This window comes from Salminus brasiliensis, chromosome 9 (genome assembly GCF_030463535.1).
Source record: "Salminus brasiliensis chromosome 9, fSalBra1.hap2, whole genome shotgun sequence".
Classification (NCBI taxonomy): Eukaryota; Metazoa; Chordata; class Actinopteri; order Characiformes; family Bryconidae; genus Salminus; species Salminus brasiliensis.
The window spans coordinates 8369956-8394005 of NC_132886.1; the positions used below are offsets into that span (position 1 = coordinate 8369956).

General features: G+C 40.0%; 1 protein-coding gene across 1 annotated transcript; it reads left to right on the forward strand.

The window, feature by feature from the left end:
* Positions 1 to 59: 59 nt before the first annotated feature.
* Positions 60 to 23980, forward strand: LOC140562275 (cell adhesion molecule CEACAM5-like). Its single transcript, XM_072687784.1, has 13 exons — positions 60 to 66; positions 341 to 376; positions 3590 to 3862; positions 5662 to 5937; positions 7364 to 7639; positions 7762 to 8037; positions 8979 to 8990; positions 17416 to 17682; positions 19358 to 19627; positions 19962 to 20258; positions 20383 to 20655; positions 23578 to 23679; positions 23798 to 23980. The coding sequence occupies exons 1-13, from the start codon at positions 60 to 62 to the stop codon at positions 23854 to 23856; spliced, it is 2424 nt and encodes an 807-aa protein (XP_072543885.1). The 3' UTR covers positions 23857 to 23980.
* Positions 23981 to 24050: the final 70 nt, after the last annotated feature.

The following is a 24050-nucleotide window of genomic DNA, read 5'->3' on the forward strand; positions in this document are numbered from 1 at the left end:
ACACTGTGGTCCAGCCTACACAACTGGAGCACATCTCAATACCACACTGAAAGTCGAACATGAGTGGTATAACTGTGAGAACTTTCATCACAGTGTTTGCCTGAGATAAGCTCTTACAGCCCTAATTCTTTCACACAATTTAATTCAAGTTGAATTACCCTAAATTACATCCCTGAGGAATGTTCTCTCTGTTTTGTCTCAAGATTGCTGTTCAGGGCCTGCTTGTACATACATCTGGTCCTCTGTCTGATTTCAGCTGGTTCTCCAGAGTTCTACCTGTGATCCAGATAATATTTTTTTTAACAATTCATCATTTCCTCTGTTTGTGTCTCTGCCTTAGTGCTGATTGTCCTCATCCACTGCGGACAAACTCAAGGTCAGTCATTTTCATGTACTGGATTACTTCACTTGTACAGTGGCTCTCATGGCTTTACAGTGTAGCACCGAAATCCTGTGCCGTCTTTATTATTTCGTCGGAGTTCATTTTTAATATTGCAGCAACTTTTACTGCAGCTGGACAAGACTTTCAGACTAATCACATATCTTGTGCAAAACTCTACATATCTTTTGAAGTGTTCTTCAAGGGTTCTGTTTATTACTATACACCTCAAAGAACTACATAAATACATACATAGATCGGACTGGTAATGGCTGTAGCGCACCGAGCCTCTCCTGTTTTTAATGTACTAATTCACTGATGCTTTTACTGCACATAGTGTTGCGCTGTCATGTGCCAGGTTAGTGCCTGCACCACTGGTCAGGAAATATGGTCCAATAAACATCCATTTAGGAAACAGAATATGTGTAACTGTTGCCCTAATGGCTTCCGTTTTAATCTGAATCCAGTAGCCTCAAATGGACAGGTATTCATTTAGAACTGCTTAGAACTGCTTCCAGTGTAAATTAAGGGATTTTTTTAAATATACACATAGACAAAATTGTTGGTACCCCTCAGATAATGAAAGAAAAACCCACAATGCTCACAATGCTCAACAAAATAATTTTAAAAATGAACTCATGAAACAGGCCTGGACAGAAATGATGGTACCCTTAATTTAATATTTTGTTGCAATCACTGCAATCAAACGATTCCTGTAACTGTCAATGAGACTTCTGCACCTCTCAGCAGGTATTTTGGCCCACTCTTCATGAGCAAACAGCTCCAGTTGTCTCAGGTTTGAAGGGTGCCTTTTCCAGATGGCATGTTTCAGCTCCTTCCAAAGATGCTCAATAGGATTTAGGTCAGGGCTTATAGAAGGCCACTAGTCCAATGTTTTCATCTTAGCCATTCTTGGGTGTTTTTAGCTGTGTGTTTTGGGTCATTATCCTGTTACAAGACCCATGACCTGCGACTGAGACCAAGCTTTCTGACACTGGGCAGCACATTTCTCTCTAGAATCCTTTGATAGTCTTGAGATTTCATTGTACCCTGCACAGATTCTAGACGCCCTGTGCCATATGCAGCAAAGCAGCCCCAGAACATAACAGAGCCTCCTCCATGTTTCACAGTGTCTATGTTTGTCAACATAGAGGTGATGTGCCTTGGCAAAAAGTTCCATTCTTGTTTCATCTGTCCATAGGACATTTTCCCAAGCTTTGGGGCTTGTCAACATGTAGTTTGGAAAAATCCAGTCTAGCTTTTTTATGATTTGTTTTCAACAATGGTGTCCTCCTTGGTTGTCTCCTATGAAGTCCGCTTTGGCTCAAACAATGACACATGGTGCGATCTGATGTTCCTTGAGCTTGAAGCTCACTTTTAATCTCTTTAGAAGTTTTTCTGGGCTCTTTTGTTCCCATTCATATTATCCATCTTTTTGATTTGTCATCAATTTTCCTCCTGCAGCCATGTTCAGGGAGGTTGGCTACAGTCCCATGGATCTTAAATTTCTGAATAATATGTACAACTGTAGTCACAGGAACATCAAGCTTTTTTACCTTTAACATGCTTGTCTATACTTTTCTTTCTAATCTCCTGAGACAATTCTTTCCTTTGCTTCCTCTGGTCTATGTTGAGTGTGGTACACACACTGTCACCAAACAGCACAGTGACTACCTGTAGCCCTATATATAGGCCCACTGTCTGATTACAAGATTGTAGACACCTGCGATGCTAATTAGTGGACACACCTTGATTTAACATGCCCCTTTGGTCACACTATTTTCAGGGGTACCATCATTTTTTTAAGTAAGTTTACTTTTTAAAATAATTCTGTTGAAGCATGGTTCAAAATCAGTGTCGGATTTTCATTTGTTCATTTTCATAGAATTTTTATTTATTATTACTTTTGTCAGATTCAAGTTATTTCTGTGACCATTGTGGGTTTTTCTTATTCATAGTCTTATCGGGCCTGGACATGAGCCTTCTTGAGCAGAGGAACCTTGCATTCACTGCAGGATTTTAAACTATTACATCTCAGTGTATTACCAATGTTTTTTTTTTGGAGACTGTGGTCCCAGCTGCCTTGAGATCATTAACCAGCTCCTCCCGTGTAGTTCTTGGATGATTTTTAACCTTTCTCATGATCAATGAAACTCCACGAGGTGATAAATTGCATGGAGCTTCAGGCCTAGGTCGATTGACAGTAATGTGATTGTGCTTCTTCCACTTTCAAATAATTGCACCAACAGTTGTCACCTTCTCATCCAGCTTCTTACTAATGGCTTTGTAGCCCATTTTAGCCTTGTGTAGGTCAGACAGCTCTTTAGTCTTGCCCATGGTGGAGATGTTGGAGTGTTACTGAGTCTCTTGGCAGGTGGCTTTTTACACAAGTGACAATTTGGGACAGGTGTCTCTCATGCAGATAATGATTTCACTGAGATTAGGGTGTGTCAGTGGTCTGTGGGAGCCAACATTAGTCATGGTTTTTAGGGGATCAAATACTTAGTTCCCTCAATGAAATGCAAATAATTTTTTGTTTAAATATTATTTAATTTTCTAGATTTTCTTTTTGATATTCAATCTCTCACTGTTAAAATGAAGCTACCATAAAATCATAGACTGTTTAATTATCAGAGTCAGACTACAAACTTTTTAAAATCAGTGGGGGATCAAATACTCACACTGTATTTCCACTCATGGATATAATAGAAAAGATTGACATTGTCTTTGCACAAGTACAGCAAAACTGACTTGGTTTGAATACTCAATCTAATGAGGGAAAAGCAGCTCAAATGCAACCAAAGCTCAAAGGATCACAGATATTATGTTCTGTTTTCATGTTCCACTGTCAAACTGTTTCCCACCACAGCCTCTAAACTGCCCTGTTATCTTCTGAGAACACTCCTCACTGCTGTGGGCTGAGAATAATCTCTGGTAATGACACCTAGATCATGGCACCAGAAGGCGCTCTGCCTTAGAGTGCAGCAGTAAACACAAAGGATCGGAAATTGAATCAGACTATCCACTATCCACTATCCACTGTTTCGTATGGGGATATCTCTAATTACATGTAGCCATTTGTGTCCATCTGGACTTTTATGAACAGTGTAGGTGTTTCATCAACACTAAAGGGTTGACTATGTAGTGTTCATGGACATCAAGCTTCCTCAAACTAGGTTGTTCTGAAGACATTTTATTTTTACTCCACAGAGACACGAAAAGCTGTGGTGTCCATAAAGCCTGGTAATCAGGTGTTCTGGGGAGAGAACGTCAATCTCAGATGTGACCTAAAGGGAGGAGGAGACACCGAGTGGACATACAGCTGGTTTAAAGAGAATTCCTCCACAAATGTATCTAGTGGACAGGAATATAATATCAGCTCTGTTGGAGAGTCTGACAGTGGTGAATACACTTGCAGAGGAACAGTCAGAGGAACCTCACGCTACTCACAGATCAGTGATGCTGCTACACTGACTGTAACAGGTGGGTGCATTCATATCTTCAGTGTTATTATTATTATTATTATTAAGAAGAAGAAGAAGGAGAAGAAGAAGAAGTTAAAAAAGCACAATATGAAAATAAAATAGAATAAAATGAAATAAAGTGTAAATGCACAAACGTTTGTGGACACTCTGTCACTAATGCCAGGGGTGATCTAGAGGGGTATAAAGATGTGTGGATGTGTGGATGTGTGAATGATGGATGCTGATGCTCCATCCAGACATTTTGGGATAAGTTGAGCAGTTGGGGATAACAAAGTGGGGTGGTGATCATCCAACATCCTGACCTCTCTAACACTGAATGTCACTTGTCACTGAGAGCAATCAAATCCTCATAGCAATGCTCCTTTCAAAATCTAGTGAAAAGACTTCTTCCCTGGACGGTAGAGACAGTAACTCTAACAAAAGCAGAATAAACTCTATTTTTAAACCCTTGATTTCAGAAGAAACCATGAGCAGATGTCCCAATACTTTTGTCCATATATTATACATGAAGGACAGTTTCATTTTCAATAAAAGCTACATCTAAACGTAACTAGTAACATAGTAAAGAGTCTTAATGTGTTTTAATTATCATACCGCAATTGACTGTGCGATTCCAATGCTCTGAATGCACGGCTGTTCCTTTCTTTCTATAGATCTACCCAGAGCTACACTGACTGTAGAAGAAGACAGTACTATGTTTCCTGAAGTGATTCTGAAGTGTGAGATTAACGCTTATGATGGATGGAGATATCAGTTGTATCAGCAGAAATGGGGTCACTGGTCTGCAGTGCATTGGTCTGAGTATCACAGTTCATATGGAGACAGACTCATCATCAGAGACGAGGATACATTGCATGGAGATTTCAGATCCCAGTGTCGGTGTAGAGGAGAACGACATGACAGACCACAATTCTCACAGTACAGTAACTCTGTTACTGCAAGGGGTGAGCTTGTAACCATCCTTCACATTCTGCAAATCCGATTATCATAAGCGCTATTACACATTACTTCTAATGTTCTAACTTCTGACAAACACAAATGTGCAAATGCACACACGGCTTGTATCGTCCCTGTAGAGAAGTACTGTCAATAGAATAGGACTCTCTGGAGCAGATAAATATGAACCTGTTGGCACCATGCCTCCTAATGCCAGACATGGGCTAGAGGGGTATGAAGCCCCCCAGCATTGAGCTGTGGTGTGATGGAATGATGGTTGGTGCTCCATCCAATACTTTTGGGATGAGTTTAAGGGGTTCATTCAAAATCCAGACCTCACTAACACTCTTGTCGCTGAATGCAATCAAATCCTCACAGCAATACTCCTCCACAATCTATAAGAAAGCCTTCTTCCTTGAACAGTAGAGAATTTGGTGTCCCAATACTTTTTTGTGCCTCTTCTCTTCTCTTTTGTTCCCACAGTCGTTCCCAGAGCTACACTGATTGTAAGTCCAGACAGTACTGTGTTCACTGGAGAGTCAGTCACCATGAGGTGTGAGATACTGTCTTACCGGAGATATGAGTGGAGATATGGATGGGTATATCAGTGGTATAAAGACAGCAGGAGGATTACTGCATCTGACTACCAACCATATACCTTATACACCATACGTTCAGCAGCAGATCAGGGTCATTACTGGTGTAGAGCAATGTCTTTGCGCGGACATTTCTTCTCAAAGGAGAGTAACAGAGTGTATCTCTCTGTTAAAGGTGAGTGGTTACTGTGGTGACGACTCTGAGAGCAGTGTGTGAACTCTGACACTTCATGGTTTGAACTGTACTCTTCATCTCCAACTGCAGAAACACCTAAACCTGAACTCTCATCCAGCTTTAAAGGAGCTGCACTGATAGGAAACCCAGTGACTCTGTACTGTAAACTGGACCAGTCTGCTGGATGGAGGTTTTACTGGTCCAAACACTCACAGACCCCTGAGAATGATACCACCACTAGGACACCCTCCTATACCATCAGATCAGTTAGTGTCTCTGATGGAGGTCAGTACTGGTGCAGAGCTGGGAGAGGAAACCCAGTCTACTACACAAACTACAGTGATGCACTCTGGGTAAACATTACTGGTAAGTAGGAGACTTTGTACTAAATTGGACGTTTTTGGCGATATTTTGAGTTCATCTGGTGTGAAAAGTTCCTAACTGCTGATGATATTGGTTTATTAATGTCTGATGTTCCTTATTAATTGCTGTCAGACTAAAGTAAAGACTTTCAGGTGTATTGTCTGGAATACTTTTCTGGACACTTACCATCTTAATCATGGCAGAAATGTTGATGTGCAAAAGAACGAGTGGAGGATAAGGAGTTAAAGGATTAGTTGTTTATTAGTTTGGTGCCCTTAGTACCTTTAGGGTGGTTTCACCGCTGAAAGTCAGCTGAAAGTCCGGACCTAGGACTTTTGGGTTTCATACCGCAGTTTAGCAAGGGCACTAAAGATCTTTGCTATGTCCCGTCTTTATCACATACATGGGCTGCCTCTCTCTATCCTTTCTGATTGACACTGTGGCATTCTCAATGCAAAGTATCCCAGTTCAGACTGGTGTACTTAGTATAGAGTACAAACCCCTGCGTCCGGGAGCACAGCAATGGAACATTCTGGGATATTTGGCTGTGCGAAGTCCACACATCCTGATGCATCCTCAATAACCCGGGTGGAACGAGAACATATCAGAGCTGGATGGAACAGTATTTGGGCTGCAACCTCACAGGAACAAGTCCACAGGAAGTTCAGACAAGAATGCAGATTGAGAAATGGCCATTGACTGGTTCATAGAAGGACATGCGTCAGACATTCAACGGGTTGTCAATTTGGCAAGTTGCCCCAGGTGTTGTGCCAAATTCTGCTTCCCTGCCATAATCTGACTCTTTTCCAGTGCAAGCAGCAGAATGTGTGGAACAGATGACCTTTTTCAGATTTCGTTAATAAGGGTTAACCTACAGTTAGATCAGAAACGGGAATCGCAAGCAATAATCTGTTGCATACTGCTGCGTGATTTGCGCACACACAAAGGGGAGCTGGATTCTTTTTTCTATTGTTTAATGGGTGACAATAGCCAGCCTTAGCTTCCTGTAATTGGTCAGAGTCCAAACCATCCCAAAAAAAATTAACCATGGTTCACCTCTTTTGGTCGGACCAAATTTTGTCCTTTGGTCTGGACCATGGTTTGTGGCAATCAAGGTAGGTGTGAAAGCACCCTTAGATACCCCTGGTAACACTGGTAGTATTATTTGGTACTGGTTCGAATATCCACAAACTACAAGTTAGACATGCCTGAATGCTGCAGGAGTTTTGGAGTTACAGTTAAACAGTGCAGTTTTTTCATTTGAATGGTTGAATGTTAAGGTTAATGTGTAGCAGATTAACCTTGTGGGTTTTTGTAATTCAGCAGTGATCAGGCATACCGTATATCATCTGTTAATGATTCGCTAATTTTTATTTTAGGATGTTTTCATATAATTTTATAACTAATTCACAAATGCATTTTGTTACAGAGCGTGCAGAAGCTGTGTTGTCCATAAAGCCTAACAATCAGGTGTTCAGAGGTGAGAGTGTCACTCTCAGGTGTGACGTACAGGGAGGACGAGTCACTGAATGGACATACAGCTGGAATAGGAGTGATTACACTCACCACGCATCCAACACATCACAAGAGTACAGAATCAGCTCCGTTACAGAGTATGACAGCGGTAAATACAGCTGCAGAGGGGAGAGGAGGAGAGACTCCTTGAGATCAGAGATCAGCAATGCTGTTACCCTCACTGTGTCTGGTGAGTCTCTGAGGTAATTTGGGACATTCCCTTAAAATAGGCACTCAATTAATCTTAGCAGAAATATGAGTGAGACTGATCTCAGTATGCTGATAGTCTGTGTGCTTCATCATCAACAGCAGAAACACCTAAACCTGAACTCTCATCCAGCTTTAAAGGAGCTGCACTGATAGGAAACCCAGTGACTCTGTACTGTGAGCTGAACCAGTCTGCTGGATGGAGGTTTTACTGGTCCAAACACACACAGACCCCTGAGAATGAGACCACCACTTGGACACCCTCCTATACCATCAGCTCAGTTAATGTCTCTGATGGAGGTCAGTACTGGTGCAGAGCTGGGAGAGGAAACACAGTCTACTACACAAACTACAGTGATGCACTCTGGGTAAACGTTACTGGTGAGTAGGAGACATTCTACCATCTGACTTTTCTAGCTACTTTCTGTCTGTTTTAGACAGCTTTATTCACAGTCATTAATGCTAGTGTTTTTTTCACAATAACTCTCCTCCTGGACATACAGGGTACTGCGCATGACCATGTGACCATGTGCTTTGGCTCTGGTTGTTGGCCAGGCTTCTCTGAAGCTCCACTTAACCTCACCATCTCAACACACCTGCATGAGTTGGATGATTAGACATTAAGCATCTGAGTTAGATGTAGCATGTCAGAATTCATATGGTTTGGTGGAGGGGCAAGGCCTGAGCAAGTAAGGAGATGTGTGTCATGGTCCATCTCTGTGTTTGTTGTTCAGTTAGGAACCTTGTGAAGAGGTGATGTCCAGAAATGGTGTGAAGAAATGGTGTCCAGATAGATCACAAGGTGCCAGATGTGTCAGGGCAGGTGATGTTAGACTGGATATAGGAAATGGCCTGTATGGCAAAATATAAAGGATGTAGTTGAAGGAGTTGAGCTTGGCCCAGTAGAAGTAGACAATTGAAGTTCATTCTTGGAGGGTCCACAGGTGCAGGCTTGGAGGACTGGAAAAGACATGAAGAGTCATGTGTGGACAGACGGACGGACGGCCATTAAAATGTATTGTGCAAAAAGTAAAGGAGTCAGTTTAGGAGCAGGAATGAAGTAAGGAGGCTAAAATCTGAGACATGGAGGATCTACAAGTGTAGATCAAAGGGGACTGGCGAAGACATGGAGGCGTCCATGGCAGGTGAAACCTCCAGGATAAAGAAGAAGATAAATCCAACAGGACTGGCAACTGAGGGGCTGCAAAGACATAGAATGGGGTGGTAGGGTGGAGGGGAGAGATCAAGAGAGAGAGAGAGATAGAGAGAGGGAAGGATAGACTGTATCGGGTAGGTTTACTGTAAACTCCCAGAGAAAGGAGAATCCCCACATAGCTGGATCTCAGTCACAGGTTTGCTGTGTTTAATAGGATGGTTAATTGACAGATGTCTCATAATGGGGACAGTTATTTTTATACTACATGCTGATGATTTTATTGCTTTTATTTATTTGATCAGGTGTGTCTAATTCAGGAACCTCATTCTCAGTGCTCAGTCTGCTCAGCAGTCTAATGGCAGCTTCTCCGTATCTGCTGGTGTCCATCATACTGGGGGTCAAATGCTACAGAGCTCGAGGTAAGAGCCCTCAGACTGTGGGTCATTTATATCGAACACACCTTCAGTCTCACTAAGACGTGCCTTTTATTAAGCATTTTATTATAATAATTAATGATAATAATTGTGTATTTCACAGCTAAACCTGATGAGGTGAACAGCAGAGAAGAGGTGGTTGAAGCTGAGGATTCTTGCTGAGTGTCGAATGTCAAACTGCTGCAGTGTAATTAGAACTGGATGTGATTCAGATCCTCAATTAGGACCGGCTTCATTCTGCAGGGCAGTAATGGAGGGCTTTAATAACAGCGCCACCCACTGAAACATCCAGGTGGTTTTATTAAGCTCTGTTCTGCTTCTGTATCTATAGCACTGCATCAGCAGATCCAAGACCAATTAAAATCAAATGATTATCAAAGGGTGTTTTTATGCTATCAGTTTAAATAGGTTTGATTCTTGATGCATATTCATTTAGCTCTCTGTGGGACGGTTTACCAGACCTAGACCTTTTAATGCTGTCGAGTTGAAGATTCGTCCTTTTTTTTAGTATTAATTTGACATTTGACTCGTTTAACTGTATTTAAATTGCTTTTTATTACCTGTAATGTTTTTAAGCTGTAGTAAACATCAAATCACAAACATTACATGCAGAATTATTTACGCAGTATGTTTATATGATAGATGACTTTAATTTTTACTATATATTATACTTACTTTTACTTATTATATAGTGCTTATTCTCATTTTTCAAAGCAAGGAATTGTAATACATTTTGCATTATTTTTATTAATATTGTTAAATGGAGTAAAAATACTCCTGTATGTCTGTTTTAATATTCATACTTGTCATACTTCATGTCTGAGGTAAGAAACATCCAAAATGTCAAAAAAGGACTAGGAGCAAAACACAATGTTGGAAATACCCCAAGAAGCAGAAAAAAGACCATACTTCCCTGTAATAGGATAAGGCAGGTGTAAAGTTTGAAATGCCACAGGCTGGTTTATTGCACATTACACCCAAAACACACCCATGGCTAATTAGGAAACTTAGTACATGCCTTTTGCGCATTTCGATCCGTGCAAGGCCTACTTTTCCTGTCGTTATGATAGCAAAGACACACTGACGCCCTAAATCAAGCTGCACGGTGCACGACTGACGGCTTGCCCAAAGAACGCTAATACAGGGCCCTGTATGTCTCTCTCTTGGGTAATACTTTATCCTTTATCCTGGCCCCTGTTGGCCAATTACAGGGCTGCACCCTATCCTACATTACAGCCGAGGGTCTTAACAAAATGTACACAGATATGTGTGTTTTTTTTAGTTAGTCATATTCATATGCAGCATCCAGCTCATGACCAATGAAAGGACAGAGGACGCTGAATGAATCGGTCTCATTTCACAACTCCCACTTACCACTGCTATAAGAGTTGACCTGATGACCTGTTTGCATTCTGCCCCCGCGAACTTCACACCAACCTCAATATCCTCAATATACCAGTTCTTTGAAAAACAGAGTTTATATAGCATCAGTGACTAAAAGCCATTTTTAGCATTGCACTTAGAAACGCATAGGCTACTTCCTTAGTGAAACCTACAATGTACCCAGCATCAGATGTCACATGACTGTCCAGATGCAGATGTCATATAGTTGTTTTTGGGGCTAAATCTGGTTGGCCCATCATGGACTTCTTTTGGACTATTTAGCCTAAAAATACCCGCTGGGACTGCTGGATGATTTGGTAGGACTGCTGGATGATTTGGTAGGGCTGCTGGATGATTAGCTAGGACTGCTGAATGATTTGGTAGGACTGCTTGATGATTAGCTTGGAATGCTGTATGATTTTGTATGACTGCTGGATGATTTGTTAGGGCTGCTGGATGATTTGGAAGGACTGCTGGATGATTTGGTAAGACTGCTGGATGATTTGGAAGGACTGCTGGATGATTTGGTAGGACTGCTGTATGATTTGGTAGGACTGCTGTATGATTAGCTAGGAATGCTGGATGATTTGGTAGGACTGCTGTATGATTTAGTAGAACTGCTGGATGATTTGGTAGGACTGCTGGATGGTTAGCTAGGAATGCTGGATGATTTGGTAGGACTGCTGTATGATTTAGTAGAACTGCTGGATGATTTGGTAGGACTGCTGGATGGTTAGCTAGGACTGCTGCTGGCTGATTTGGTAAGACTGCCGGGTGATTAGCAGGACTGCTGGACATTTATCTGACTGCTGGATTATTAGCTTGTCTAAATCTTCTGTTGCCAATCAAGTGTGCAGGTGTGTTTCTGTGTATTTTAGTACTAATAATATTAATCACAATAGACTATGAGCTAAATTGTACATTTCCTCACTGACATTTTTAAGTTTAGTTTTACGTAATCTAAAAAAGCAGCAGACCTTTACACTGCCCTGCTATCAAAACCAGCAAACCAGGCAAGTAATTACCAGTTTAGACAACGTTATATGAACATCCAGCTCATGGATGTTTATTATATGCAGCATCCAGCTCATGACCAATAAAAGGACAGAGGACGCTGAATGGATCGGTCTCATTTCACAACTCCCACTTACCACTGCTGTAAGAGTTGACCTGATGATCTGTTTGCATTCTGCCCCCGCGAACTTCACACCAACCGCAATATGCTAACCAGTTCATTGAAAAACAGAGTTTATATAGTATCAGTGACTAAAAGCCATTTTTAGCATTGCACTTAGAAACGCATAGGCTACTTCCTCAGTGAGACCTACAACTGGTTTTTGATACCATCTACCCAGCATCAGATGTCACATGACTGTTCAGATGCAGATGTCATATAGTTGTTTATTGAGCTAAATCTGGTTGGCCCATCATGGACTTCTTTTTGGACTATTTAGCCTAAAAATAGACTGTATTCTGCCTCAAGACCCTATTTATTTAGCCCATACACTGGGCTGTGTTTAGTCTGTTTGTTCTGGTCCGAATTATTTGGTAGGACTGCTGGATGATGGTTTTTTCAACCATTTTACATAATTTATATAAGATTTGCGTCATTGAGATAGCAATCCGCCAAAGTCCACACCTGGCTCTTAAAGGGCCAAAACACACCCATGATTAATTAAGAGACTTAGTACATGCCTTATGAGTGTTTTGATACAAGGCATACTTTTACCCTCATTCAAATAGCAAAGATGCAATGACACAGTGCATGGTTGACGGCTCGCCAAAAGATCCTTAAAATAGGGCCCATATTTTTTCCAAAATAGCTTTTATTGTGTATGTTTTAAAGAATAATACTAATTATTACACTTTCATTATAAAAAGACACAATTAATACACAAATTCAGCCATTCAAATTAGCATTCAATTATTACATTTTTTGTGCTTAAAAAAAAAAAAAAAAAATATATATATATATATATATATATATATATATATATATATATATATATATATATATATATATATATATATATGATTTATATATATATATAAAGGAGAATATGTTCTGTGAGGTGTTATTTCAGTAATTAGAAAAGGACATATTTTATGTCTGTTCCAATGATCTGTTTAACTCTGCTACGTCAATTATGATATTAAATAAAAAAAATTGTTCTAAAATAAATGTGACCTGCAACCGGTAATGTCATTCTTCCTCTCTTATTATTGTGTACAAAATGTTGAGGATCTTCCAGCAGTAACTCAATTATTTGTTAAATCTCCTACTGGCATAATGCAGGGAATATAATTCAGTTGTTAAAAGGATAATGAAAATATGTAAAATAAATCAAGGGGTTTAAGCACAAAATGGAATTGACCATTTGTCAAGTCTTGGGACACCTGCTCATTCATCATTTCTTTCAGAATATTATTAAAGAAATATTATCCTGCTTTTATGGGAGTACCTTTATACAGCCCCACAGCATTGAGCAACTGAATTAAAGCAGCTGAAGGCATTCATTAGAAAGGGTGTCCACAAACATTTGGACATACAGCAAATATAAGGTTTAGGTAAGACAGTGGTACATGTAAGCACACCTTTGATTTAAAAATGGCTAATACTGAAACTAGAACTGAAACCCATTTTAATGAGTTTTTGCGAATTTCTTGTTAAGCAACAGCTTATCAATCACATATTCATGGGCATTAAGCAGAGTTTTAGTGGAGTATGTCCATCAAACCAGAAGACCAACAGGATGCTCAGCAATCTGTAAAATCCTTTGTCCATGTGTCCACTATCACAACAACACTGAACAAGAATGGTGTCCATAGAAGGTCACCACTAAGGAAACCACAGCTGTCCACAAAATTGTGGCCCATCTCAAGTTTCCCCAAGACCACCCGGAGGTTGATGATAGCTGGCAAAGCGAGATCTATAGGTTAATAATATTCAAGTGTTCACTTACTTTTTCTAGCCTGCACTGTGGATGTTTACGTAATTGCTCATTAAAACACATGAACAGTACTCAGTGCACTGTTTATGCTGTTTACTGTTTATTACTTTTGCTGTTTATTTTTGAGAGTTATTAGTTGTTTGTCTATAATTATGACTAAGATAGCTGTATCAGCAAACAGCTCACACGGCATTTAGCTGATGCTCTTATCCAGGGCGACTTACAAGGTTACTCATATTACAGAGGTGGGCCGGTGTAGTGTTAGGAGTCTTGCCCAAGGACTCTTATTGGTGCAGCACAGTATAGTCACCCAGACTGGGAATTGAACCCCAGTCTCCCATGTGGTTGTAGCTTACTGGCTTACTGGTAGTGGTGTTATCTGGTGTTTTCTGTTGTGCCACATCACACCAACCACCTGCAGTCTTATTGTAGACAGATTAAAACTGATGGTCTGTTTGCACTTTAACCACACAATTCAGTTCTCGGTTTGGGAAACAGAAATAGCATCAATGACATCAACCCATTTTTAGCATCACACACAGAAGCACATACTTCCGTAGGTTTCAACTCAGTTGGTTCAGAATGACTTTCCTCTTTTTAAGTATTACTGAAATTGAGTACTTATACTTTTACTAAATTGTCATGACTGGCTGTGGTTCCTTGCTGCCATTTTAATTATAGTACACTACATGTCCACATATTTGTGGACACCTTTTTAATGAATGCATTAAGCTACTTTAAGTGGCACCAATTGCTGCCACATATGTGCAAATGCACACACACACACACACACACACACACACACAGCTTGTCTAGTCCCTGTAGAGAAGTACTGCCAATAGAATAGGACTTTTTGGAGCAGATGAAACTGATGAACCTATTGGCACCATTCCAGGTGTGGCAGACTATAGTCGAGGACATTTGATAAATTGGAGATGGATATATTAGTGCAGGTGTTCCTCTTTTAAAGTTCTCTCTCTCTCTCTCTCTCTCTCTCTCTCTCTCTCTCTCAGGAAGTTAAGGAGAGTTATTTGACACAGAGCGTTGTTCAGTCAGTCAGGCAGTCAGTCTGTCAGTACTGGGACAGTATGGAGCTCAGTCCACTCTCTGTAATACTCTGTAAGTAAATCTTTTCTTTATGTCTTCAGTAGTGGGAGCGCTGCTGCATTAAGGGGTTAATCTGCAGTCTGAGGTGCTCTGAGCATCAGTTTCTGTGTGACTGAGTGACTGTGTAAAGCTCAGCAGGTTTTTAAGCTTTTATTTAATGCTGAACTCAGTGTACAGACTTCTAGATGAAGGTCTGAAAATTTCTTAACTTTAATTTTATTTTAAAACACCATTTGAGTTATCAAATCTTCGTATGTAGTGTTTGAGCAAAGCTACTCGCTTTAACCACTGAAACATGAACCGCTAATGAGGGAGTGCTGCATCTTTACTCTAAAACTACATCCACTTCTCATCATCCACCAACATATCTTATAGAATATCTACAAAGTTTTTCTAAACCCTAAACTACTGTAAATTCTGATTATTTAATTACTGTACACAATGAAGCTTAAACTACAGTAAATTCTGAAGCCAAAACTACTGTAAACACTAAAGCCTAAATTACTATTAATATTGAAGCCTAAACTACTGTAAATACTGAAGCCCACACTACTGTAAATATTAATGTCTAAACTACCTAAATTAATGCCTATGATGCCTTAACTACTGTACATAATGAAGCTTAAACTACAGTAAATACTGAAGCCTAAACTACTGTAAACACTGAAGCCTAAACTACTGCAAACACTAAAGCCTAAATTACTATAAATACTGAAGCTTAAACTACTGTAAATACTGAAGCCCAAACTATTGTAAAAATTAATGCCTAAACTACTGTAAACACTGAAGCCCAAACTATTGTAAATGTTAATGCCTAAACTCCTGTAAACACTGAAGCCTAAACTACTGTAAATATTGAAGCCTAAACTACTGTAAATATTAATACCTAAACTACTGTAAACACTAAAGCCTAAATCACTATAAATACTGAAGCCTAAATTACTGTAAATACTGAAGCCTAAACTACTGTAAACACTGGAGCCTAAACTACTGTAAACACTAAAGCCTAAATCACTATAAATACTGAAGCCTAAATTACTGTAAATACTGAAGCCTAAATTACTGTAAATACTGAAGCCCAAACTATTGTAAATATTGAAGCCTAAACTACTGTAAACACTAAAGCCTAAACTACTGTAAATACTGAAGCTTTAACTACTGTAAATATTGAAGCCTAAACTACTGTAAATATTAATGCCTAAACTACTGTAAATACTGAAGCTTAAACTACTGTAAACATTGAAGCCTAAACTACTGTAAACACTGAAGCTTAAACTACTGTAAACATTGAGGCCTAAACTACTGTAAATTCTGATGTTTTAACTACTGTAAATACTGAAGCCTGAACTACTGTAAACTCTGATGTCTTACTACTGCAAATTCTGAAGCCTAAACTATTGTAAATCCTGACTTGTTAAAACTAAATAAGCTCACCTCTAAGTATATATCATTTGTGGGTTTTTTTTTTTTGATAGGCTTTCTAATAATAAAATCAGACTGGTCCATGTTTTAACATAACCAAGCAGGTTTACAAAACAGAAAATCTGAAAACTCTGGACTGGGTTTAACCCTTTTAATGCAGAGGCTCACTACACAGTAAGGTGTATTACTCAGTAACTACAGGGTCTTCTGTACAAACTTGTGGGCCATTTTCTGTTTAAGGGGTTAAAAGGGCTCTCAAAACCTATTAAACATGCTTGTGTTCCTTCTCATTGTTTTATTTTAGAAATAAATGTAATATTTGAATTTATAAACAACAGAAACATTTAGAACTATTCTAAATAATAATTGTAATTACTTATGTAATAAGTGGCGCAACAGATAACACCACTACCTGCCACTGAGTTACCACCCCATGTGGGAGGCTGGGGTTCGATTCCCAGTACTGGGTGACTATGCTGCACTACACCAATAACAGTCCTTGGGCAAGACTCCTAACACTACATTGGCCCACCTGTGTAATATGAGTAACCTTGTGAGTCGCTCTGGATAAGAGCGTCTGCTAAATGCCATAAATGTAAATATGCAATTATATTATTAAAAATAATGCACAGTTTCCTCTGTTTTTGCCTTTAGGGCTGACTGCACTTATCCACTGTGGACAAACACAAGGTGAATCTTATTTAATCTGTATTTATGTTTATTTGCATATTTCCTTACATTCAATAGAGGACTGTAAAAGATTACCCAAATGCAGGAAGCTGTTTATTAAAACTATTCTTTTTAAATAAATAAATTAATAAATAAATGCATACTTGCACATTATTACTGTTAAAACAAAACTTTGCATCTCCAAAATGGTGACTTTACAGGGGACAATATTCTACTATATATATGGAAACAACACAGGTCACTTATAATGGTGCTACATATTATTTTTGCTGTAATAGTGAGAATCTTAATGATTTCATAAGAGAAACTAAATATAATGGGGGGCAATGGTGGCTGAGAGGTTAGAGCACTGGGCTAATGATGACAGGGTTGTGGGTTCAATACCTGGGCTCAGCAAACTGCCACTGCCACTGATGACACTGGTCACTGGTTTTATGTGACACAAGGCTACAAAAAAGCAGATTATAAAGGGGACAGTCCTACCAGGGACCCGTCCTACCTCGGCTGCAGCCTAGGCTGTTTTAGAACCCAGCTAGAGTCTGCACAGTAGAGACCACGCCTACGTTTCGGTAGACCCTCCCTTATTTGTTGTCTTGTTTTCTTTATTTTTTTTAAGCTGTGGTCTCCATAAAGCCTGATAATCAGGTGTTCAGAGGAGAGACGGTCACTCTCAGATGTGACCTGCAGTGTGGGGAAGGAGACACTGAGTGGACATACACCTTGAATAAGGATGGTAACACAGTTTTTCCATTGAGAACATCTCAGGAGTTCAGAATCGGCTCCGTTACAGACTCTGACAGTGGTGACTACACCTGCAGAGGGACAGTAAGAGGAACCTCAGGCTCCTCAGAGACCAGTCCTGCTGTTAGGCTGACTGTATCAGGTGAGTGTGATCTTCTCTCCAGTCTTCATTAACCTCACCATCACTTCACTACAGAGAAGATCAGCTGATTATTATTATTATTAACCACCAGAGGAGATGCTGTGGTTAGTGGAGATCAGTATCAGTGTAGGGGAGAACGATATAATAGACCACCGTCATCATATTACAGTAACTCTATTACACTCACTGTAACAGGTAAGGTTTTAGGTTGAGGGTAGGGTCACTGTTAGGTTTAAGGCCAGGGTTTAGTTATGGTTTAGAGTTTGGGTTGAGGCTACGTTTTGTGTGAGGTGTAGGCCCATGGTTTTGGGTTGAGGTTAAGGTTAGGCCTAAATGTAGGACCAGAGATGTTTACAGTTAGTTTTTAGTTTGTGGTTAAGGTCAGATCTGGGTCTGGGTCTAGGTCTAGGGCCTTCCTAAGCGGTTTAAGCTGTGGGTTAAGGTTTGCGTAAGATTTGGGTCCATGGTAAGACATTTTGGGTTGAGGGTAAGGTTGCTGTAAGATTTAGGACCAGTGTAAGACATTTGTGTTCAGGTTTGGGTTGAGGTTTAAGGTTGTTTAAGGTTTAGGACCATGGTAAAACGTTTAGGTTTGGGGTTGAGGTTTAGGTACGGATTAGGTCTAGATTTAATGTTCAGTAAAATTCCTGTGAATTTAATAGATATTTAGTTGGATGTAGTTACAGGTGGGTAGGGTTACTTTTAGGTTTCAGACCAGGTTCAGAAGTTTAAGTTTAGATTTTTATTAGGTTAAGACTAAGTTTTGTGTGAGGTTTAGGTCCATGGTAAAATGTTTACGTTTAAGTTGTGGGTTGAGGTTAAGGTTAGTGTTTAGGACCATACTAGTACGTTTAAATTTACATTTTGGGATGAGACTAATAAGAAGGTTGTGTTCAGGTTCAGGTTGAGGTTAAGACTAGTTTAAGTTTAGGTCCATGGTAAAAAGCCTAGGTTTGGGGTTGAGGTTTAGCTAAGGATTAAGTCCAGATTTAATGTTCAGTACAATTCATGTGAATTTAACAGATATTTAGTTGTGTGGTTACAGTGGTTACAGGTGGGTAGGGTTGCTGTTAGGTTTCAGACCAGATTCAGAAGTTTAAGTTTAGGTTTTGAGTTGAGACTAAGGTTTTTATAAGGTTTAGGTCCATAGTAATAGACTGGATTCCCGGAAAAAGATTAAGAGTAGTCCTGGGCTGGATTTTTTTTTTTCTTCAAATGAAAATCTCAATTTTAAATTCTCTGTAATCCAGCAATAGTTAATATCTGTTTGGGAAATAGGCCAAAAAAAAAGTTTAGGTTTAGGGTTGAGGGTAGGGTTAATGTTTAGGATCACAGTAAGATAGTTAAGTTTAGGGTTTTAGGTTTAATTTTTGACCAGGTTTAGAGGTAAGAACTTCAAATGTAGGTTTTGGACTGAGGTTAGAGTTAGGACCAAGTTTTAGGTTCAGGAAAATGAAGGTGAATCTAATAGATATTTATTTTGTATGTAATTGTTATTATGTGTTATGGGCAAGTAAACAGTCTACACAACATCTGAAGTGCACTATCCAATTACAGCATTACAATTATTATTGCATTTAAAAAGTACAACGATTTCTGATGAGATAAGTCAGATAAGTCTGCTTTAAAAAGCCTCAAAAAATCAACCCAGAAATCTTTCCTCTCTGTTTCACAGCTTTACCCAGAGTTACACTGACTGTAGAACCCAGCTGGAGACCCATGTTCACTGGAGAGTCAGTCACTCTAAAGTGTGGGATACAGTCTCACAGTGACTGGACATATCAGTGGTATAAAGGCAGCAGTAGAACTGCAGTCTCTAACTTTCAGCTAAATACCTTCATCATCAGCTCAACAGCAGATCAGGGTCAGTACTGGTGTAGAGGAGAGAGAGATAACAGACCCATGTCATCACAGGAGAGTAATCCGGTTACTCTTACAGTGAGAGGTAGGTTTACTGCTCTGTACATCACTGTACATAAAAATGAAAGTTCATTTAGGTTCTGCTCAATTCAGTTGTTGGTCCAATTGTGTTTAAATACAGTGTCTAACCATTTACAAAATTCAAATGAACCATGATTTATACTAAATGAACAGCTTCACACATACACCAGTCCCCCAGTTAGACTGACTGTATCAGGTGAGTGTGATCATCTCTCTGGTCTTCATTAACCTCACTGTCACTTCCCTACAGAGAAGATCAGCTGATAATTACTAAATTATTATAAAATAAATCAAATTATTAACTTCAGATGTTTCTAAAGTTCTCCTTTCTTCTATAGACCTACCCAGACCTACACTGACTGTAGAACCAGACAGTACTGTGTTCACTGGAGAGTCAGTCTCTCTGAAGTGTGAGATTGACACTCATGATGGATGGACATATCAGTGGTATAAGCAGAATAATCAGCGTAGATGGTCGTCAGTGCGCCAGCCTGCAACTCACACTGTAAACAGAGACACTCTCACCATCAGAGGAGATGCTGTGGTTAATGGAGATCAGTACCGGTGTAGAGGAGAACGACATAACAGAGCCCAGTTATCATATTACAGTAACTCTGTTACACTCACTGTAAAAGGTGAACTCATCTATATTATCCATTTATTCAAAAACATCAACCAGGGGAAAAAAATAATGATAGAAATATGTAATAGAATAATACACACCTTATGGTTGTTAGGCTCTTTCTGCTGTTTCCTCAGCTTTACCCAGAGCTACACTGACTGTAGAACCCAGATGGAGACCCGTGTTCACTGGAGAGTCAGTCACTCTGAAGTGTGGGATACAGTCTCACAGGAACTGGAGATATCAGTGGTATAAAGGCAGCAGGAGAACTGCAGTCTATCAGTCTCAGCTAAACACCTTCACCATCATCAGTTCAGCAGCAGATCAGGGTCAGTACTGGTGTAGAGGAGAGAGAGCTGGCAGACCCACATCATCTCAGGAGAGTAACAGAGTGGATCTCTCTGTTAAAGGTGAGTGATTACCGTGTTCTTCATCTCCAACTGCAGAAACACCTAGACCTAAAAAAGGAGCTGCACTGATAGGAATCCCAGTGACTCTGTACTGTGAGCTGAACCAGTCTGCTGGATGGAGGTTTTACTGGTCCAAACACACATAGACCCCTGAGAGTGAGACCACCACACTCCTACACCATCAGATCAGTTAGTGTCTCTGATGGAGGTCAGTACTGGTGCAGAGCGGGGAGAGGAAACCCAGTCTACTACACTCAGTACAGTGATGCACTCTGGGTAAACGTTATTTTACCATGTACTACAATTCCCTGTGTCCGTGAAGCCCTGGACCTGCAACATTAATCTAAGGGGAAACATTAATTACCAAAAGCTAAACTAAACAGATGAGTTTTCAGCTTAGATTTAAAGATTGAGACTGTGTCTGAGCCCCGAACATTATCTGGAAGGTTATTCCAGAGTTTGGGGGCTTTATAAGAAAAGGCTCTTCCCCCTGCTGAGGTTTTCTGAATTTTGGGAACGAGTAAGAGTCCAGCACCCTGAGATCTAAGTATTACTGATGGTTCCTAATATGTAATAAGATCCCCCAGGTACTCAGGAGCGAGGCCATGTAGGGCTTTATATGTTAATAGAAAAATTGTATAGTCAATACGGATTTGAACTGGGAGCCAATGAAGTGCTGATAGAACTAGACTGATATGGTCAGATTGTCTAGTTTTAGTAAGGACTCTGGCTGCAGCATTTGGAATCAGCTGAAGTTTATTGAGGTTCCTGCTGAAACAATCTGACAGTAGTGCATTACAGTAATTCCAGCCTTGAGGTAATAAAAGCGTGTACTAGCTTTTCTGCGTCCTGTAGAGATAAGAGTTTCTTAGTTTGGCGATGTTCCTAAGCTGCATAAAGGCTGTTCTACTAATATTAGCTATATGTTGCTCAAATGATAAATCTGAGTCGAATATGACGCAAAGATTTTTAGCTGCTAAACCAGGAATGATAGAAGAATCAGCCAAGTCTAACATTAAGTCTGATAGTTTATTTCTAGAGTCTTTTGGACCTAAAAGGAGAACTTCGGTTTTGTCACTGTTGAGGAGAAGGAAGTTATGTGACATCCAGAGTTTTATATCCTTTACACAGTCCTCCACTTTCTGTAATCTAAATTTAGCGTCAGGTTTGGCTGATATATAGAGCTGTGTGTCATCTGCATAGAAATGGAAATTAACGCCATGTCTGCTTATAACTGAGCCCAGTGGTAACATGTATAATGTAAATAATAGCGGTCCTAAAATAGAGCCTTGCGGAACTCCATATCTTACTTCTGCGTAGTTTGAAGATAAATCTTTTATATTTACGAATTGATAGCGTCCCGTTAGATATGATTGGAACCATGATAGGGCTGTCCCTGTGATTCCAACCATTTTCTCTAATCTTTCTAATATAATAGTGTGATCTATTGTATCAAAGGCTGCACTGAGGTCTAATAGGGCTAATAAAGATACGTAGCCTTGATCAGAGGCAAGAAGGAGATCGTTTGTAATCTTCACTAGGGCTGTCTCTGTGCTGTGATTGGGTCTGATTGGGTCTGATTGGGCATGATTGGAATTCCTCAAACATGTCATTTTTACTATGAGCTATGAGGTATGAGTTGTTGGGCCACAGCTTTTTCTAATATCTTGGATACGAATGTTAAGTTGGAGATGGGTCTGTAATTAGACAATACACTAGGATCAAGATTTGATTTCTTGATTAAAGGTTTTATGACTCTTAATTTAAGGGTTTTGGGTACATGCCCTAGGCTAAGGGATGAGGAAAAAAATTCTAGTTCAGGCTGTGGAAGTGGGTAGAAGGCTTCCAGCCTTTGTTCTACAACTAAGTTATGTTCTAAAGCAGCTCCACCTATTTGTTGTCTAATATTTTCTATTTTATTATTGAAAAAGGCCATAAAAACGTGACTGGTTAAAGATGTTGGAATCTGGGGTTGAGTATCTGCCTGGCTTTTAGTAAGTTTAGAGATCTCATTAAAAAGAACTCTGGGATTGTTTTTGTTTTTCTCGATCAGCGAGGCCAAATATGCTGAGCGAGCTTTAATGAGTGCCTTTCTATATTGACTAAGGCTGTACTTCCACGCAGAGTGGAACACCTCTAGTTTGGTTGTCCGCCTTATGTTTTAAGGTACGAGTATGATCACTGTACCACGGTGCAGTGGAGTCGTTTTTGCCTTGTAATTTTACTTTTAAACGGTGCTACTCTGTCTAGGGTTGGTCGAAGGTTATATTCTAGATCGTTTGTTAATTTAATTAGCTCCGTTTGGACTGACTGAGTGCAAGGTCGATAGGGGTGGCTCAGCGGTGAGAGCGCCGGGATATCGATAACAGGGTTGTGGGTTCGATTCCCAGGCTTGGCAAGCTGCCACTGTTGGGCCCTTGAGCAAGGCCCTTTACTCTCTCTGCTCCCCGGGCGCTGGAGTTGGCTGCCCACCGCTGTGTGTGTGTGTGTTCACTACCACAGATGGGTCACTGTACCATGATCACCATGTGGGTTAAATGCGGAAGACCCATTTTGCTGTACAGTGCACGCTGTACAATGACAAATATGTGCACCTTTAATTTAATTAGCTCCGTTTGGTCTGACTGAGTGTGAGCTATGGTCGACAGGTCTGGGAGGTTTTTAGTAAACTGTACAGCGGTCATTGGGGTTCCTATATAGGCCCATGCCAAATAGTCAAACGGATAGGACAAGGAACAGCAAGGGACTATCGGTACTGTCTTAATGTCGGATGGAGGTCTCTACCACTGTAAACTCTCAGATATCGGAGAGTCCCCACAGAGCTGGATCTCGGTGAGAGGTTTGCTGCTGTTGAAACAATGTTTAATTCCCATCAGAGTGGATTTTATTGCTTTCATATATTTTAATATGTGTCTTCTTCAGGAAACTCATTCTCAGTGCTCAGTCTGCTCAGCAGTCTAATAGCAGCTTCTCCGTATCTGCTGGTGTCCATCATACTGGGGGTCCAATGCTACAGAGCTCGAGGTAAGAGCCCTCAGACTGTGGGTCATTTATATCGAACACACCTTCAGTCTCACTAAGATGGTCCTTTTATTAAGCATTTGATTATAATAATTAATGATAATAATTGTGTATTTCACAGCTAAACCTGATGAGGTGAACAGCAGAGAAGAGGTGGTTGAAGCTGAGGATTCTTGCTGAGTGTCGAATGTCAAACTGCTGCAGTGTAATTAGAACTGGATGTGATTCAGATCCTCAATTAGGAGCTGCTTTATTCTACAGGGCAGTAATGGAGGGCTTAAATAACAGCGCCACCCACTGAAACATCCAGGCGATTTATTTTTGCAATAGCACTGACAATTTGTTGTTTTAATTATTCATATTTATGTAATAAA